General features: G+C 40.1%; 1 protein-coding gene across 1 annotated transcript; it reads left to right on the top strand.

Annotated features, from left to right (window-relative positions):
- The first annotated feature begins 936 nt into the window (after window positions 1–936).
- On the top strand, window positions 937–8,297 carry LOC121551523 (zinc finger protein 239-like). The gene is made up of 3 exons (XM_041864224.2): window positions 937–1,490; window positions 6,636–6,813; window positions 7,195–8,297. Exons 1-3 carry the CDS (start codon window positions 1,482–1,484, stop codon window positions 8,097–8,099), a joined length of 1,092 nt encoding a protein of 363 aa, XP_041720158.2. The 5' UTR covers window positions 937–1,481; the 3' UTR covers window positions 8,100–8,297.
- Window positions 8,298–20,853: the final 12,556 nt, after the last annotated feature.

Below are 20,853 nucleotides of genomic sequence, written 5' to 3'. Positions count from 1 at the left end.
CCTTATAATCAATGAGACGGGGTCGGTTTAAGGTCGATGTCCCTGGAGTGTAAAATGTGTTCTATCATTGCAGCAATGGGAGCTTTCTGTGAGTTATCACTATTTCTATCCATCCCTCCATCCCATTCAGTTTTCCCATAGGGGTTTTACCCTATGACAATGTCAGTGTGCCTACCAGACTACAGTACATCAGGTTATTGCTCATGTATACCCTTTAATCATATATCATTGGAAATATTAGATTCATAGCTATCCATCAGACACATTTTCAAAATGTTCAGATTGACAGAAATCTGATCTTTGACCTCTAGGATACATGTCAGAATTACCTGTCATAGCTTTAAAAATAAAATGATACATTTTAAACTTTGTTTGACAAGTGGTTCTGAAACGTCATAAATTACCTTTTCAAAAGTGACCAGGCCTCGGGAAGGGAGAACCCCCGACCGGACCCCCACCCCATCATGGGCTACCATCATGGGCTACCACCTCCACCCCAACCACTGAGAGGATCCCTGTGATTAGGCCGAGGTCAATAGAAAGTTATAGGAATAACATGCTTCAGTATTATTATTATTTTTGGGCGTTCATGGCCATGGTTGTCAACTGTAAAGCAGGTATAGAACGTAAATCACAGTGGATAGATGTTGTGGCAGCTGCAGAGAAGTACTTGTGTGTACAATATTTTACTGCAGAGTTGCAAGGTATTTTGAACGATAATATCCTGTCCTACCAGGCTGCTGGCCTGGTGTAGGATCAGAGGGCCAAAGGAGTGGAATAATTATGAGGTTTTAATGGGCATGAATTTACGCTACATAATAGTCCTACAGAATAGTGGGCTGATAAACAGATAAATCAATAGGTGGCGGCATGCACCTATAACAATTGTTTGCGGACCGCTATAATACCAAAGAAGAAGACCACTTCCTCCACAACAGTTTTGAGTCTGCTCTGCTCCGTGAAGCGGAAGAAGTATGAATACCCTGACTTCTGCCAAGGTTGCATCGCTGTATGGACACTTCAGATGTCGGATTGAACATACATCGGGTTTTACTGCTTCGCTGCACGGATAGCGCTGCTGTAATCCGTTTGGTATTTACGAGGCTACACTTACTGGGCCTCAGACAATTAAAACTATCTGGACTCTCGAAGAGCACGTTGTTCCTTGTGACTCTCGGGTAGAGGTAGACGATAACAGACAACAGGATTATGGATGAATTGGGTGTTGAACGTTTTCTTGATTTTAATAGATCAGGTAAAATCTTATCCAGGATCTTTCTGAAGTAAGATTAGCCTACATCAGACGTTTATTTGTCACCACTTAAATCGAGTTTTGATATTTAAAAGGACGTTTGACTGCTCTGGTCTAGCAGTTCTTTATCTGAACGCGGTGACAAAGAAAGTAACTGGGAAAGGCTAGCTACAGATTTACTGTCATGGTTTTTATTTGAAGAAACGCTGAAAAAAGAATAGCTTCCACGATGGATCGGGTAAGTTTGGTTTACTTGTATTAACAGTATGCCTACTGTGGTGTATAAAATGTCTAGGCCTAGTTTTCATCTTTGAGCTTCCATATCCATTCGTTCCATTTGAACAGTTGGACAAAATAAACAATGGTAGTAATACAAACTTGGGATATTTTGTCCTTCAGCAAAGTAGCCTACATATTGATACAAGGCAATGCGCAACGAGCAGGTAGAGTCAGAACCATGGAGAAATAATGAGGTCAAGCCTACACCTTGCAGTAGGGGTGCGTGGGTAAAATCACCCGGGAAGCAAAGCCAGAAAGAAATGACCTATATTACAACCTATGTGCTGTGATAATTGCGTTGTATGTTCTATAACCTGTTACTTTATATGCCTTGACACAGCCGAATAAATTCAACCACACCTTTGTTAAATCACAAAACCGGAGAGCAACATCTGTCCGGTTAAGTTAACAAAATATGTTGCATGTAACAAACAGTTAAATGACTTAAAAAATAGTCAACAAGTTAACGTTAACGACTTTTTCGGACTAATAAACAACTATGGATTTAGTTACCGCAAAGAAAACAGGCGCTACCTCCGCTATTCCAGCACCATTTCAACATCTAATGACCTATGCTTAGTCTACTACAGTGACAACTAAAATATACCAAAAACGATTTAGTCCGATCAATGTAAGCTAAATATGAAGCGTCTATCCATGGTACTGATTTCTGTGTGTGCATGCAAGTAGAAAAAACATGTTGACTTGTAGAGAAATGCCAATGCCATCCTTCTCTTTCATGTTCCCTGAACAGTCTGACTCTGTTTTACAGTACACACTTTTCGTTTTTGTTGTCGTAGGCTACCTGGCTAAGGTGTTTACTCGATAGCCTAGTAACTTCCATTCATGGGCAACGATGTGCCATGCCAGCTAGTTAATAGCCCCTTCTCAAAAATAGTAATAATATGAAATTAACTCACTACACACTGTCCCCAAAAATATTTTGGACGATTATTATTTTCTATTTTATTGTTTTATATTATATTGTAGTCGTGAGTTTTCAGTCTTTTCTGCGCCTACTTAGCTCAAATTTTAAAAACGGCCCTATAGCTTCCATAAAGTGACCATTGGACTTATGTAGTGTATTAAGATTATGACTTGGTTAATGTTTTCAAGTGGAACCTGAGGGGATGTTTATTTAGGTTCAAAGAGAGCCGTTTTTAGTGTGACACCACATAGGATAGAGAGGTCTGTGTGTTGTAGACAGGGGATTGGACAGTAGAGGGAGCCATTTTGTAGTGACACCCCTGTTCGTTGGAGACAGGTGATTGGACAGCAGAGGGAGCCACCCATATTTTTGCATACCTTATAAGTATAGGCTAGAGACAAAGGGGGTTAGAACAGACATATTATCTTTGGACACTGTTCTCCAGACCCTGCAGGCGTCTGTAAACTTATGCTGAAATCTTGTGATATAAATAAAACTTATAATCAAAGTACAGCCTAAGCGGCAATAATTGCCAGCATTGACTCGACACTACACTTACATTTTTTTTTTATGACTAAGTTGATAGGTGCACCAGTTTTTATTACGTTTATAATTTACCACTCTCGCATGCACATTTCTGTCCATTAAGAACCAACGATGTGCTAACTTTTTATAGCATTTCTGACATTGCTAACTTGTTTTCAGCCTAATCTCAGAGTTCTATCTAACCTGGTCAGCAACTTGGATGTTTGGCAACAATACAGCTGCTATTAGCTAACGTTAGCTTGCTTGTCCAGCAGCTAGCATCTGTAGCTAGGTAACAACAGTCAGCTGAAAGCAGCTAGCTAGCTAACGAACAGGCAAAGAAAGGTAGCTAGCTATATTTCTATTGGTTTGTTACACAAATAACTTCAGCCATTAGCTAGCTAGAGCCAGACAACAACAGCTGACATCGACACAGAAGGTAGCTAACGATAACTAGTTCACTTCCAAATGCCAGTCCTAAATATTTTATTATATCACACATTTGTTTACGTCCCTATTAGTGAGCATTTCTCCTTTGCAAGACAGTCCATCCACCTGACAGGTGTGGCATATCAAGAAGCTGATTAAACAGCATGATCATTACACAGGAGCACCTTGTGCTGGGGACAATAAAAGGCCACTCTAAAATGTGCAGTTTTGTCACACAACACAATGCCTCATATGTCTCCAACAATGTCCACCAGAGCTGTTGGCAGATAATTGATTGTTTGTTTCTCTACCATATGCCGCCTCCAACGTCGTTTTAGAGAATTTGGCAGTATGTCCAACCAGGCCTCACATTCACAGACCATGTGTATGGTATCGTGTGGGCAAGCGGTTTGCTGATGTCAACATTGTGAACAGAGTGCCCCGTGGTGGTGGTGGGGTTATGGTATGGGCACGCATAAGCTACGGGCAATAAACATCATTGCATTTTATCAATTGGCAATTTGAATGCACAAAAATACCGCGATGAGATCAAGGCCCATTGTGAGGCCCATTATTTTTTAGGTAGCTGTAACCGACAGACGCATATCTGTATTCCCAGTCATGTGAAATCCATAGATTAGGGCCTAATTAAGTTATTTCAGTTTACTGATTTCCTCACATGAACTAAAATCTTTGAAATTGTTGCATGTTGAGTTTTATATTGTTGTTCAGTATAATTTTCAAAAAAGCTTGAAAAAGATTAGTGTGGTGTGAGGAATCCTTGTATGCGGTACAAATTCCATTGTGGGAGCAACTCTAAGAGTCTGAATTGGGCTGTTTGAGAAGGTTTGACTCATAAACAACCTGCATCAACGATATTTGAAGTACAATAGACCAACATAGCTACTGTAGTAGGTCAAAGCTGTGTGCTGGAAAACCTTGGTAGAGCATGGGTGGAGTAGGGATTGTGGTGCTCATGGGAATTTCCTTTTTCTGCTTCAGACCAATGCCTACTTCTCACTAAAAATTTAGTTGTTTGTCTTACTATAAAATAGATGTCTTGACTGATAAGGGCACAGGAATATAAGTTTCTACTAAATTGCATAGCCCACTGTAAAAAAGGCTACATTAAATGTAGACTCAGCTAAATGATGCCATAAGCAGCACCGCAGATATTGCAGTGAGCTAGACGCAAGACTTCGCTCTCACACAGTCACACACAGTGCCTGCACATGTGCAAGGGTATGCTGTTCCAGCATGCTAGCCATGGGACCAACACATTGGAGAAGTTTAGCATCACGCTTCAACGTTCTTGGTTATTGCAGAAATTGACTCACTATGCTGTTTACTTTGTGCATATAGCCTACATCGTATCGCTGAGTCTACCTTTAAACTCAGAATATGCTATTCTGTTCTTTGGAATGTTTTTAGTTTCCTAATGTTTTTAAATTACTGCTTAAAGATTTATTAGACTGTTTAAAATGTAGACAACATGCGTCGTTGTTGGATTCTTCTTGGATAGGCCTACCTCAAGTCCCGGCAGTGTGTTAACTTAATTTAAAATATTTTACTTAATAAATAACTTAGTATGTGAAGACCCTGGTCTTACCCCAACCAGCAGTGCAGCCACCAGTCCCAGGGGTCCCCTCAAGGAGGCATCGTGACAGACAGTTGTAGGGTACATTGCTTTATAAAATAAGCAACAACCGCCTACACCAATTCCAGGATTGAATTTGAATCATATTATATCCATTTTGCCGTGATTTATAGTGTTGAATAACGTTTTATAGTGTTAAATAATGGTAGGTCTACATCATGTTTCTTTGTAAAAAAAATAAAAGTTATCTGCAGGAACAGTTGCACCCATGTCCCTCACGCTAGCTCCGCTTCTGCCTAGATACTATGTTAAGGAATCCCTCATTATCTTTCCTTCCTCCCAAAGTGTGCACTTTCTCTTCACTGATTTTAAAGGAAATGACTGGTATAAAACATATGGTGGATACTCCAACTAGCCCATGACTTTTCTGTTAGTTGCGATTTTCACAAGTATGTGGTACGTTTTCACAACTGTAAGCACAAAAATAGGTTTCAAAACTCTTAGGCCATTTTCAATTTATTACCTTTGAAAATATTTTCCTGTCATTTGTTAACAATAATTTAACAATAATTTCATCAAACTGCTAAAAACTGAACTACGAAACTATGATGATAGTGTCTAGTTTATGTATAGTTTGAAAACTGTATGAATTGACATTAATATAATTTAGGTTGGAAGGTAAAACCAAATCATTTATGGATATGGCTGTAAATACTACATTATCCTTCTTCAGCCAGTGTGCTTCTATACAGTAGGGCAAAGTGGGTCACTGTGCTACCATTTGAAATGATGGTGTAGTGTACAATGCACTGCTGAAATACTTGGGTGGGAAATTACATTTCATTCCACTCATCTGGATGTCAATGATATGCTGTAAGCTGGTGATTTTAGATGAGGCTGCTTTTACAGTAACAAGTCACATAGAAAAGTTGATCTTGAGTAATGTTGCATGAGGCAGAAATTGCACAAAGCTATACCAATACCTTTTTACTGTAGGCTTCTGCTACATGCCACAATACCCCTATATTTGATGGTTTCTTCTATTCATGTTGTGTATAAGGATACTGAAACTATAAGACTGACATTTTTCTCAACATGATCCAATAGTGGGATAATGAGCAGCAGTAGTTTAGCTGTTTAGGTTTTTCCTCACTGGTTATTTGAACAAATCACGATTTAGCAGGTGTTACCATCTTTCACATATTTGAAGGGGAGGGGACATTCGGCCCGTATCTTGAAAGAAGGAGGAGCTTCTCATTCCGGTTCTGCTCCTTGTTCTAGAATCTCTTAATCTCTCCACGTATGAACCCAGCTCTTAATCGAGGGGCTGACCAATTACGTGACACTTAAATTCAGGGTTAACTAAGATTAACTCGGGTGAAAGATGTTCAACTCCAATGAATGCTCAAAGGTTCTGAACATAAGACAGAAGGCATTAGAAGTCTTTATACGTTTTTACACCATTTCCATTTGATTGAACATTTTGTGGAAAGTAGTGAACAATTACACACTTCAGGAGAAAGGAGGTATTATAAGGATGCCCCAATCAATCCGAGATTTAGACTACAGTAATCAAATGTTTGGTCTAATGATATTCTATGTACAATACTTCCTGTGGTCACCAGGACAGAGCTAGCCCATCCCCCTCCACCCTGCTGGAGTCCCCTGGTCACAACTCTCCTGGTAGAGCCTTACTGCTGGGTCTGAAGAGGGTGTCTGTGTGGCTGGTCGACTGCAGGAAAACACCAGGGCAGAGTGGAACTGTGAGAGAAGGACACGAGGAGGGAGATTTGATTTCATCAAGTAAGAACAATGGGGTGTGTGGATTAGACTACAATCTGATTCTGCAACTTCTGTTATTGATTGATAAACAGAATACATTCAGTGGCCAGTAAATTGTCGATCCAGTTCGTGAACAGAGGGGGGGTGTACCTAATAATCTGTGTATATTGATGATAAGGGTGGCAAGTAGTCTAGTGGTTAAGAGCGTTGGGCCACTAATCGAAAGGTTACTGGTTCAAATCAGTCTGTGCCCTTGAGCAAGGTACTTAACCCTAATTGCTCCTGTAGGTCGCTCTGGATAAGAGTGTCTGCTAAATAACAACAATTTTTTAAAAATGTTATAGTATTTGTTTATGGACCCATATTTCCAAAACCTAGTTATTCAATGTCTTTGTTTCACAGGGGACACCCCTAACAGTCGTTCTCTCAGTGGAAGAGGCTTATCAGCTGGGGAGCCTCGACCACATCATGTTTCTGACGAGACAGAGAAGAGTCTCTCCAGATCAGAACATCTCAAGAAACCCCAGCAGAGACGAATTGGGAAAAAACCTCACCGCTGCTCTGACTGTGGGAAGAGTTTCACAAAACGGAGTGGCTTCATTATTCACCAGCGGATTCACACCGGAGAGAAACCGTACTGCTGCTCTCAGTGTGGGAAGTGTTTCACTGCTTCTCATAACTTAAAATGTCATCTGAGAATTCATACAGGGGAGAGGCCTTACCCCTGCCTTGATTGTGGGAAAAGCTTTGCTTATTTGGGATCCCTAAACATACACAAGTTAACACACACTGGAGAGAAACCTTATTGCTGTGATCAGTGTGGGAAGCGCTTTGCTATATCAGAAGCCTTAACTATACACCAGCGCATACACACAGGAGAGAAGCCTTATAGCTGTGAGCAGTGTGGGAAGAGCTTTGCTATAGTTATTTCCCTGAATAGACACTATCGAACACACACTGGAGAGAGACCTTATGTCTGTCTATGTGGGAAGAGCTTTTCTCTAGCTTCCAACCTGAATAGACACAAGCGAACACACACTGGAGTGAAGCCTTATAGCTGTGATCAGTGTGGAAAGAGCTTTGCTGTAGCTTCCACCCTGACTAGACACCATCTAGAACACACTGTAGGGAAGCCTTATAGCTGTGATCAGTGTGGAAAGAGCTTTGCTGTAGCTTCCACCTTGACTACACACCAGCGAACACACACAGGAGAGAAGCCTTACAGCTGTGATCAGTGTGGAAAGAGCTTCAGTCAATCAGGGAACCTGAATTCACACCAGCAAACACACACTGGAGAGAAACCGTAGATAGATATGTGGGAAGAGCTTTATTCATTTAGGGCCAATGAGAATACACCAGAAAGCACAAACGTGCCTTATTTCATCTCCCTCCGGTTCCAGATCCCTAAATAAAGGATCAATAGGATTGGCCATAGGCCTCCTGTAGCTCAGTTGGTAGAGCATGGCGCTTGCAACGCCAGGGTTGTGGGTTCGATTCTCACGGGGGGCCAGTATGAAAAATGTATGCACTCACTAACTGTAAGTCGCTCTGGATAAGAGCGTCTGCTAAATGACTAAAATGTAAATGTAAATATCCATCTCCCATTCTTAAACGGTTGACTTGGTAACCTGTGTAGAGCATAGATGCATTAAATAAGTAAATTGAACTCGACCAAAACAATGGAGAAAGGGCCTTGGGGGAAAGATCCGGAATCTCCTAATTGCCCCCCAGCAAAATTACCCTACGTTTAAACTATTGTTTATATGTGTATGTCATGCTATGTTGAGGTACAAATCTGAGTATAATGCTTGTATGGATGTCAACCCCCTTCAACAAATGTTCATTTTATCGTTACCAATCAACTGTATTACAGTCAAAAACGATTGACTACCACCACAGATGTCTGTATGCTAGCTATGCTACCATCTTATACGAACAGGATTTAGCATTTAGCAGTCACTTCTTCTAAACCTGAAAAGGGACAACGTCTAAATGTTATGCTGCTCAATTAGTTAAATATATCAAAATCTGACTTTAGTAACCACATTGAGGGCCTGTTACAATACATATATGTTGACGATTTTATGAATATCCACTTTGTTGGATCAGATTTCTTGAATGTGCGCAAATTTGGTCAATGCAATGGTCTGTGTTCCATTGACTCTTTTACCGCATCTATAATATGCAGCTCTGATCTAGGATCAGGTCTTCCCTGTGTCTATGCAATAGCACACGTGATCTAAATGGATAAATGTTATCACAGAAAATGTTATATTGAACCCTTTTGTGTGTGTGTGTGTGTGTGTGTGTGTGTATTCAATTGATCAATAAAATCAAGCCATTATCTTCTAAAGAAGAAGATATCACTTTGTTATTTTTATAATAATAATAAACAAATCTAAATAGATTTTATGTTCCTAAAACTAATCAATGATACATTGGATAATAATATCCATGAGGTCAAGGCAAGAACTATGTATGCTGTGTCTTGTAACAACGGTTAATGTAATAACTTTTAGATTTATAATGTAATAAAACCGGGAAATGTAATACCTTGTTGGTTAATATGATAAAATGTTGAATTGTTATCATAATGTTACCATTTTAATGTAATAAGCTACGTTATCAGTCAGGTAAGTAACAACTGTTTTGATGAATAACGTAATAACTTCAACCGATCATGTAATAACACCTAAACCAATGTTTTATGTACTACTTCCCTAATGTTAATGCACATACCACCCTCCACCAATTGCAAACCGACACACACAAATCTAGTGCAGCGGTAATCAGTGATATTTACGAGGCTACCCTTACTGGGCCTCAGCCAATAAAAGTATCTGGACTCTTGAAGAGAACCTCATAAAGTGATGTTAGGATATATAAGTTATCCTGTATGAGCTTTTGTGCCAAATACATTACGTTGTTACAGGTGTCAAGCTTATGGGCATGTGGCAGCAGTGTGTAGGAGGGAGGTTCCTAGGTGTGAGAAGTGTGCAGAAGGGCATGAGACAAAGGAATGTGTAGGTTCAGGCGGGGGCACGCGTAGACAAGATGGCGTATTGAATTGAAATCGGTACAAAACACCTCAAGATAAAAACATAATATTCAAAATCAGTAAGTTAGACTAAATATTTGCATTTCATATATTCGCAGTTAATATAATTCAATCTGGATAATAACACAAAACAGATCATAAGGCTAGAGAAATATATCGACAAATATTACAACACGCAACACCAAAACATGACTGAAGACAAGCGTGGAGAGCCGATCCCCAAAAGGAAACGCGACTCATCGACTGATACAGATGATATATGCTTTTCACCACTGGGTATGGTAAGTGTGGAAAGCGACCTGTTGAAGTCGACAAATGACAAATTGGGCATATTAGAATTGGTCAGTAAAAGAGTTGAAAGCGAGTCTTCAAATGAGTGACGAAAAAGCTTTGGTAATGGAGAAAGAAACCAACGAATTAAAAGTGACAGTCTCTAAAATGGAAACAGATGTTAGGGAACTAAAAAAGGAGAACAATCTTCTGAGAGAAGCCTTACTAGACATCCAAACTAGATCGATGAGGGAAAATCTAGTACTTACGGGTATTCAGGAAAAGGAGGGAGAAATAACAGAGAATATTATGAAGGACTTCCTGCATACAGCGCTACAAATCCCACTCGAGGCTGTCGATAAAATCCAACTCGAACGTGTACATCGTTTCGGAAAAAGAGGACAGAAATATGAGCGCCCAATCGTTGCCAAATTTGCTTTTTTTAAGGATAAAGCTATGGTGAAAAGCCTAGGAAAAAGACTTGCTGGCACGAAAATAGGCATGAATGATCAGTTCCCGAGGGAGATTGTAGAAAGGCGCAGAGTTCTGTATCCAATCTTCAAGGAAAACAGATTAAAAGGGAAACGTGTTGCACTAGTGGTGGATAAATTATATATTGACAACCAAATGTTCAGAGACACAAAGACTACACCATGGCTATTCTAAAAGTTGTAATAGAGGAGTCAAATATTGGAGCACCTGATACTAGCAATGATAGGGATTGTAATATTAAATAACATTTATAGTAAGTATAGTATTTTATAAAAGGATAAAACGATATAATAAGCAGAATAATACATATTTAAATACAAATAATTAGAACATGGCTTTTTTGGCGGGAGGTTGTTGTTTTGGCGGATGGTTGTTGTGGTTGGTCCTGTGTTCTCTCTGGCGTCCTTTCCCCCTTGAGGCAGATGTGGATGCGGGTGCGTTTGCATGCTCGGCCCATTTCTTCCGCAGTCAACCATGTGGTGTGCATTTTTGTGTTTGAAAAGGTGCGGCGTTAAGTGAGTGAGAGGGGAAATGGTTGCATATCCAAGAGCCGACCGGGGGTCTATGAGCAGGGGTAGTGAGAGAGAGAGCTTTCAATTTTGTGTAGATGAGGGATATACATTTTTAAATATAGTATATATCTAATCTAATTTTTCATTGTCCTATCATGATGGAAAGATCCCTAACCCTATAACCTGGACACCCAACTGAGCGACCCATAAACCAAAGAGAAGTTCCCATCTCTTTTATGGACCTGCTGTGAATATGCAGCCTAAACAGAGAAATAAATGCGGTCAGAGACCTACTTGAGCAGCACCGCCCCCTCAAGATTCTGAGCCTGCCTGGCAGGGTTGGTCCTACAAAGCCAGAGCCCCCTGATGGGAGAGCATAATATACAAGGAAATTCTCAAAGCTGCTAATGAGAACCTTTACGACCTTTTTACCTAGCCGGTGGGGATTCCGGTGGGGTACGCCCACCCAGGTAGTGGCAGTGCTGGCAACACTGGCTGCAGTAACCCATGGGGAGGGGGTCACACTCGGACAATCAGAGAGGGGGTTTATCATTGTGGCCCAGGTGGCACAAAATAATCAAAGGTCTGACCGCATGGAGATGCTTGGGAAAATGGTTACAACAGGGGATCAGAGTGTTTGTGTCTCAGGTGAAGAGGGTGGATCTGATCTCCATCACCTAGAACTTGACATAGATTAAGTAGATTAATCAAATCTCACATTGTTATCAATTTCTGCTCAATCTGCATGCTTTCTCAATCAGCTTTAACTGTATGTGCACTCGTAAATCAAGTTATTTCTCGAGTTGGGCTCTGGGATATAACAGCTGTTGAGTATCTGATTTTATGGTGGATTGTGGAGGAGGGGGGTTGAGAGTGTTGGAGTATGTGAGTATGTGCGTGTGTGCTTGTCTGGCATCTGTTGTGGGGGGTTGGGGATGTTGGGGGGGAGGGTATGGGATGGACCGCGGGGATTATTTGCTAGGATAATAATTGCTTGTCAATGAATTAAGTGTAATACAATGGCAAACCGGGTTATATGTTGGAATCCTACGCGTGAACTGCCGACATTATTACGCATATTAATTGATAATGACGGAAAATAGGATATGCATAATAAAAAATAAATATATATATATAGGTGAAAGCATTGGAAATGCTTTTGGCGGTTAATCTGCTTCTGTTTTATGGGTGCCACTGTGTGCTGTTTTCGATGGATGGGTCCTGGCCTCTCGGGGCCTTAGGGATACGGAGGGACGTGGGTGGGATGCTGATCACTGGGATGACGGCTCAACTTGGGATGGGGAGGGGCTTTAGCGGGGAAATTAGTGGAGAACAATTGAAGGGTTACTCCGTAGCAATGCAAATATCATGGTACAGCTATATGGACACTCAATCATTACGCTATTTTTTTATTGGTAAATTTACAAACATATATAATGATAAATAGACTTGAAACTTGTATCTCATTATGGTGTATGGTGAAATAAGTATAGCCAGTTATAATTGTAATGGCTTAGCTGATAATAACAAAAGAAGAACAATATTTACATGGCTCAAAGAGAAGAAATATAATATCTATTGTATACAGGAAACTCATTCAACAATTCGAGATGAAGTAGCGTGGAAAAAATAATGGGGGGGGGGAAATATACTTCTCCCATGGGCAAAGAAATTCAAAAGGGGTGATGATATTAATTAATAGTAATTTCGATCCGAATGTGCAAATTGTCCAAATAGATACGCAAGGTAGATGGATTATTTTAAATATGTTATTGGACCATAAACTGATATGGCTCATTAACCTTTACGGACCAAATAATGATGATCCACAATTCTTTGACAATATATATAATAAATTATCAAGCCTGCAAGCAACTCAAGACAATATTATTATGGTGGGGGATTATAATACTGTTTTAAATAGCTCAATGGACCGTAAAGGAAATCACACCACAAACAACCACCCACATGCTCTTAAGGAAATTGTGAATGTCATGGATACATTAGAACTAGTAGATATATGGAGGCTTAAATATACTGATCTAGTGAGATATACATGGCGGAGACTGAATCAAGCTAGTCGTCTTGACTTCTTTCTTATCTCATTCTCGTTGGCACCAAAAGTTTAAAAAAAAGTGTTGATAGGGGACAGAATGCGGTCGGACCATCATATAATAGGCATATACATTACTCTTACTGAATTTCCACGTGGGCGAGGATATTGGAAATGTAATCAAAGCCTATTGAATGATAATTTATTCATAATTAGAACAAATGAATTTATAACTGACTTTTTCCAACATAACATAGGTACAGCGAATCCCCTTATTGTATGGGACACCTTTAAATGTGCCTTTAGAGGCCATGCAATTCAGTACTCATCTCGAAAACAAAAGCAATTTAGGTCAAAAGAGTTTATACTAAGAAAGGAAATAGAAAATCTAACAGAACAGATAGATGGCAATACAAACTGTAACAGAGGCTCTGAATAAATTAGAGGAAAAACAAAAAGAAATGGAGAAACTTATTCAAGAAAGATCAAGTGTAATATATTATAAAAATAAAGCAAACTGGATGGAATATGGGGAAAAATGCACAACATTCTTTTTTAATCTTCAACATAGGAATGCTACCAAAAAGAACTTAATGAAACTGGTTACAATTGACGGAGTCACCCATAATTCACCAAATGATATTTTGAAGGAAGAAACAAAGTACTTTAAGCATATGTCTTCTTTTCAGTCGCCTCCATCTCCTCCAACTGAAGCTAATTGTAGAGATTTTTTTTCTATTGATAATGTCAAATTAACAGCCACACAGAAAGACTCACGTGAAGGTGAAATTACAGAGGAGGAACTTCTGGATGCAATTAAAGACTTTAAGTCCGGGAAAACTCCAGGGTTGGATGGCATACCAGTCGAGGTATACCAAACCTTTTTTGATATACTAAGCGGACCGTTATTAGCATGTTTTAACCACTCCTATGTAAATGGTAGATTATCTGACACTCAAGAAGAAGGTCTGATCTCATTATTACTGAAACAGGATACAAGTGGAAAATATAAAGATCCAGTCCATTTACAAAATTGGAGGCCCCTTACACTTCAGTGTTGTGATGCAAAAATCCTGGCAAAATGTATAGCGCATAGAATTAAAAAGGTATTGTCGGATATTATTCATTCTAATCAGACAGGTTTTTTACATGGAAGATACATTGGAGATAATATAAGGCAAGTATTGGAAACAATAGAACACTATGGAAAATATGGGAAACCAGGCCTGCTATTCATAGCAGACTTCGAAAAGGCATTTGATAAAGTTTGACTGGGGTTTATATATAAATGCCTGGAGCATTTCAATTTTGGAGAATCTCTTATAAAATGGGTCAAAATCATGTATAGTAACCCTAGGTGTAAAATAGTAAATAATGGCTATTTCTCAGAAAGTTTTAAACTGTCAAGAGGAGTGCAACAAGGATGTCCACTATCGGCATATCTATTTATTGTGGCCATCGAGATGTTAGCTATTAAAATCAGATCCAATAATAATATCAGAGGATTAGAAATACAGGGCTTAAAAACAAAGGTGTCATTGTACGCTGATGATTCATGTTTTCTTTTAAATCCACAACTAGAATCCCTCCACAGCCTCATAGAGGATCTAGATACATTTTCTAACCTCTCTGGATTACAACCAAATTATGACAAATGTACTATATTACGTATTGGATCACTAAAAAATACAATTTTTACATTACCATGTAGTTTACCAATAAAATGGTCTGATGGTGATGTGGATATACTCGGAATACATATCCCAAAGGAAATAAATGATCTCACTTCAATACATTTTTATAGAAAGTTAGCAAAAATAGATAAGATCTTACTACCATGGAAAGGAAAATACCTGTCAATTTGTGGAAAAATCACCCTTATTAACTCTTTAGTATTATCCCAGTTTACCTATTTGCTTATGGTCTTGCCTACGCCTAGCGAACAGTTTTTTTAATTATATGAGAAAAAAATATTCAATTTTATTTGGAACGGCAAGCCAGACAAAATTAAAAGAGCATATTTATATAATGAATATGAATTCGGAGGACAGAAATTATTAAATATTAAAGCATTAGACCTATCACTAAAAGCTTCAGTCATACAAAAGTTATACTTAAATCCGAACTGGTTCTCAAGCAAATTAGTAAGATTGTCTCACCCAATGTTCAAGAAAGGCCTTTTTCCCTTTATTCAGATTACAACCTCTCACTTTCAGTTATTTGAAAAGAAAATAATCTCCCAAATGTCACTATTTCTAAAACAAGCCATAGAAAGTTGGTTGCAATTTCAATTTAATCCTCCAGAAACGACAGAACAAATAATGCAACAAATATTGTGGTTAAATTCAAATATACTAATTGACAAAAAAACTTTATTTTTTGACAGAATGTTTAAAAAAGGTATAATCTTCGTAAATGATATCATCGGTAGGACTGGTGGAGTTATGTCACACATGCAGCTAACAAAAACATATGGAAATGTCTGCTCTACCCAAAATTACAACCAAATAATTGCAGCCTTACCGCAAAAGTGGAAGAGGAAAGTGGAAGGGGGAGAAAGTAAGGAACTTGTCTGTCGGCCTTGCATTAAAGAACATAATTGGTTAAGGAAAACTGTGATAAATAAAAAAGTATATCAGTTTCACTTAAGGACCAAAGGATTGACAGCCGTCCCATATAGATTGCAAAATAGTTGGGAAGAGATCTTTGACGTACCGATCCCATGGCATAGTGTTTATGAACTGACACGCAAAACGACACCGGATTCAAAAATTTGAATCTTTCAATTTAAATTATTATATAAAATTCTTGCTACCAATAGAATGTTATTTATATGGGGGATACAATCTTCCCAGCTCTGCAGGTTTTGCTGTGAAGAGACAGAATCATTAGATCATTTGTTTTGGTTCTGTCCATTTGTAGCTTGTTTTTGGACACAGGTCCAGGAATGGCTAAAGGATTGCAATATTTACCTGGAACTAACCTTGCAGATAGCATTACTGGGTGATCTGAAAAGTCATAGTCAATCAATCAATAATATAATAATACTTTTAGCAAAAATGTTTATTTTTAATTCACAATCTGTAGAAGCAATGAGAATAGAAAGGTTCAGAATTTTTGTAAAACATCACAGTACGGTTGAAATATATATGGCAAATAGAAATCCTATATGGATGGTGTTAAGAGATAGATGGGAGGTATTGAATAGAGTTGAAGGATGGGACTAATAACAAATAATAACAAAGATAGCTAATAATGTAAGCATACTGTGTCCATAATAAGTATATAGGTTGTATGTTGGGAGCTTTTGGGAAGGAGCACAGTTAGAAAGATATGCCATATAGAAGCAAACCGGATGGACACCATGAAAATGATCGGAGAGGTTGAGAGTAGAAGAAGTTCAGGAGCAAAAAAATATATATACAGTGGGGGAAAAAAGTATTTAGTCAGCCACCAATTGTGCAAGTTCTCCCACTTAAAAAGATGAGAGAGGCCTGTAATTTTCATCATAGGTACACGTCAACTATGACAGACAAAATGATTTTAAAAATTCCAGAAAATCACATTGTAGGATTTTTTATGAATTTATTTGCAAATTATGGTGGAAAATAAGTATTTGGTCAATAACAAAAGTTTCTCAATACTTTGTTATATACCCTTTGTTGGCAATGACACAGGTCAAACGTTTTCTGTAAGTCTTCACAAGGTTTTCACAAACTGTTGCTGGTACTTTGGCCCATTCCTCCATGCAGATCTCCTCTAGAGCAGTGATGTTTTGGGGCTGTCGCTGGGCAACACAGACTTTCAACTCCCTCCAAAGATTTTCTATGGGGTTGAGATCTGGAGACTGGCTAGGCCACTCCAGGACCTTGAAATGCTTCTTACGAAGCCACTCCTTCGTTGCCCGGGCGGTGTGTTTGGGATCATTGTCATGCTGAAAGACCCAGCCACGTTTCATCTTCAATGCCCTTGCTGATGGAAGGAGGTTTTCACTCAAAATCTCACGATACATGGCCCCATTCATTCTTTCCTTTACACGGATCAGTCGTCCTGGTCCCTTTGCAGAAAAACAGTCCCAAAGCATGATGTTTCCACCCCCATGCTTCACAGTAGGTGTGGTGTTCTTTGGATGCAACTCAGCATTCTTTGTCCTCCAAACACGATGAGTTGAGTTTTTACCAAAAAGTTCTATTTTGGTTTCATCTGACCATATGACATTCTCCCAATCCTCTTCTGGATCATCCAAATGCACTCTAGCAAACTTCAGACGGGCCTGGACATGTACTGGCTTAAGCAGGGGGACACGTCTGGCACTGCAGGATTTGAGTCCCTGGCGGCGTAGTGTGTTACTGATGGTAGGCTTTGTTACTTTGGTCCCAGCTCTCTGCAGGTCATTCACTAGGTCCCCCTGTGTGGTTCTGGGATTTTTGCTCACCGTTCTTGTGATAATTTTGACCCCACGGGGTGAGATCTTGCGTGGAGCCCCAGATCGAGGGAGATTATCAGTGGACTTGTATGTCTTCCATTTCCTAATAATTGCTCCCACCGTTGATTTCTTCAAACCAAGCTGCTTACCTAATGCAGATTCAGTCTTCCCAGCCTGGTGCAGGTCTACAATTTTGTTTTTTGGTGTCCTTTGACAGCTCTTTGGTCTTGGCCATAGTGGAGTTTGGAGTGTGACTCTTTGAGGTTGTGGACAGGTGTCTTTTATACTGATAACAAGTTCAAACAGGTGCCATTAATACAGGTAACGAGTGGAGGACAGAGGAGCCTCTTAAAGAAGAAGTTACAGGTCTGTGAGAGCCAGAAATCGTGCTTGTTTGTAGGTGACCAAATACTTATTTTCCACCATAATTTGCAAATAAATTCATTAAAAATCCTACAATGTGATTTTCTGGAGAAAAAACATCTCAATTTGTCTGTCATAGTTGTACCTATGATGAAAATTACAGGCCTCTCTCATCTTTTTAAGTGGGAGAACTTGCACAATTGGTGGCTGACTAAATACTTTTTTCCCCCACTGTATATATATATATATATATATATATATATATATATATATATATATATATATATATATATATATATATATATAGAATTATTGTAAAATTAACTCTGTCCATAAGGTGTAGATAGTAAGTATAGACTGGAAGTAGAGGCCTGGGCATTGTTGTTCACTAATTTACTCCAAGTAGGGAAAGGATGGTGGGGTTGGAGAGTAATAAAGGGGAGTATATATATATAAAAAATAAAATAAAACATGGGGGATTGGAAGTGATGCAGACAATTACATTGATAGAAGATTCTGTCTTCAAGAGAGCGAGAGTTGCTCCCCTTCTCAAAAAACCAACACTCGACCCCACTGATGTCAACAACTACAGACCAGTATCCCTTCTTTCTTTTCTTTCCAAAACTATTGAGCGTGCCGTCTTTAGCCAACTCTCTTGCTATCTCTCTCAGAATGACCTTCTTGATCCAAACCAATCAGGTTTCAGGACTGGTCATTCAACTGAGACTGCTCTTCTCTGTGTCACGGAGACTCTCCGCACTGCTAAAGCTAACTCTCTCTCCTCTGCTCTTGTCCTTCTAGACCTGTCTGCTGCCTTTGATACTGTGAACCATCAGATCCTCCTCTCCACCCTCTCCGAGCTGGGCATCTCCGGCGCGGCTCACTCCTGGATTGCGTCCTACCTGACCGGTCGCTCCTACCAAGTGGCGTGGCGAGAAGCTGTCTCCGCACCACGTGCTCTCACCACTGGTGTCCCCCAGGGCTCAGTTCTAGGCCCTCTCCTTTTCTCCCTATACACCAAGTCACTTGGCTCTGTCATATCCTCACATGGCCTTTCCTATCACTGCTACGCTGACGATACACAACTAATCTTCTCCTTTCCCCCTTCTGATAACCAGGTGGCGAATCGCATCTCTGCATGTCTGGCAGACATATCAGTATGGATGACGGATCACCACCTCAAGCTGAACCCTGGCAAGACGGAGCTGCTCTTCCTCCCGGGGAAGGACTGCCCGTTCCATGATCTCGCCATCACGGTTGACAACTCCGCTGTGTCCTCCTCCCAGAGTGCGAAGAGCCTAGGCGTGACCCTGGACAACACCCTGTCGTTCTCCGCCAACATCAAGGCGGTGACCCACTCCTGCAGGTTCATGCTCTACAACATTCGGAGAGTACGACCCTGCCTTACACAGGAAGCGGCACAGGTCCTAATCCAGGCACTTGTCATCTCCCGTCTGGACTACTGCAACTCGCTGTTGGCTGGCCTCCCTGCCTGTGCCATTAAACCCCTACAACTCATCCAGAATGCCGCAGCCCGTCTGGTGTTCAACCTTCCCAAGTTCTCTCACGTCACCCCCTCCTCCGCACACTCCACTGGCTTCCAGTTGAAGCTCGCATCCGCTACAAGACCATGGTGCTTGCCTATGGAGCAGTGAGGGGAACGGCACCTCTGTACCTTCAGGCTCTGATCAGTCCCTACACCCAAACGAGGGCATTGCGTTCATCCACCTCTGGCCTGCTGGCTCCCTTCCTCTGCGGAAGCATAGCTCCCGCTCAGCCCAGTCAAAACTGTTCGCTGCTCTGGCACCCCAATGGTGGAACAAGCTCCCTCACGACGCCAGGACAGCGGAGTCACTCACCACCTTCCGGAGACATTTGAAACCCCACCTCTTTAAGGAATACCTGGGATAGGATAAAGTATTCCTTCTAACCCCCCCAAATTGTAAAGTGGTTATCCCACTGGCTATAGGGTGAACGCACCAATTTGTGAGTCGCTCTGGCTAAGAGCGTCTGCTAAATGACGTTAATGTGCCCTTGAGCAAGGCACTTAACCCTAATTGCTCCTGTAAGTCGCTCTGGATAAGAGCGTCTGCTAAATGACTAAAATGTAAATGTAAAAATGTAATACAATCTATCTGCAATATTAAGCTGATCCATTCCCATAAAAAAAAAAAAAAAAAAAAAAAAGGAATGTGTAGCATTGGAGAAAGTAGTGGTATGTGTTAATTGTAGGGGTGCCCGTGGGGCTGGGATCAGAACGGTCCGGTGCGAGAGAGGCAGGTTGAGGTTTCCAGGGTTAGAGTAGTGCAGAAGTTGTCATGCTGAGGCAGTAAAGAAAGTAGAGGAAGATGGGTCAAGGGGGAGAGAGCCTGTGAGTAGTAGATATGTACTAGTACAGAGGGATAAGCCAAAAATGATATGTTTCAGTAAAAAAATTTTTTGGGGCATTTATAGCAATAGTTATCAACTGTAATGCAGGGATGGAACAGAAGTCGCATAAAATAGAGGTTGTGGTGGCAGCTGCAGAGAAGTATTTGGGTGTGCGAGATTTGACGTCAGAAGAGTTACAGGGTGTGTTAAGTGGTGGTATCCCATCCTTTCAGGCTGTTGGCCTGAAGTAAGACTAAATCGATTTAAATAGTGGAGTATGATATTTATTTATTATTTTTTAGTGAGTGTAGTGTTATGGTGGTTTGTAAAAATGTTTTTATTTTTTTATTACTATTTTATTTTTTAAGCAAAGTATAGTTCAAAGTACTCCAGTCTAGTATGTGGCTGTAGTGCAACATTTATTGGATGACAACCGCCGTTAAACCTCATTGAAGAAGAAGATAACCTTTTTCCAAGTGACTCTCGGGTAAAAGTAGGAGATAACAGACAACAGGAT

This window comes from Coregonus clupeaformis, chromosome 35 (genome assembly GCF_020615455.1).
Source record: "Coregonus clupeaformis isolate EN_2021a chromosome 35, ASM2061545v1, whole genome shotgun sequence".
In the NCBI taxonomy this organism is placed as follows: domain Eukaryota; kingdom Metazoa; phylum Chordata; class Actinopteri; order Salmoniformes; family Salmonidae; genus Coregonus; species Coregonus clupeaformis.
The sequence above is the reverse complement of the archived record's forward strand: the minus strand, read 5'-3'. Positions and strand labels throughout refer to the sequence as shown.

Excerpts from the sequence above, each read along its gene's own strand:
- LOC121551523 (XM_041864224.2), top strand. Across the intron at positions 6,814-7,194 it reads GGGAGATTTGATTTCATCAA|GGGACACCCCTAACAGTCGT; the intron begins GTAAGAACAATG and ends TTTGTTTCACAG.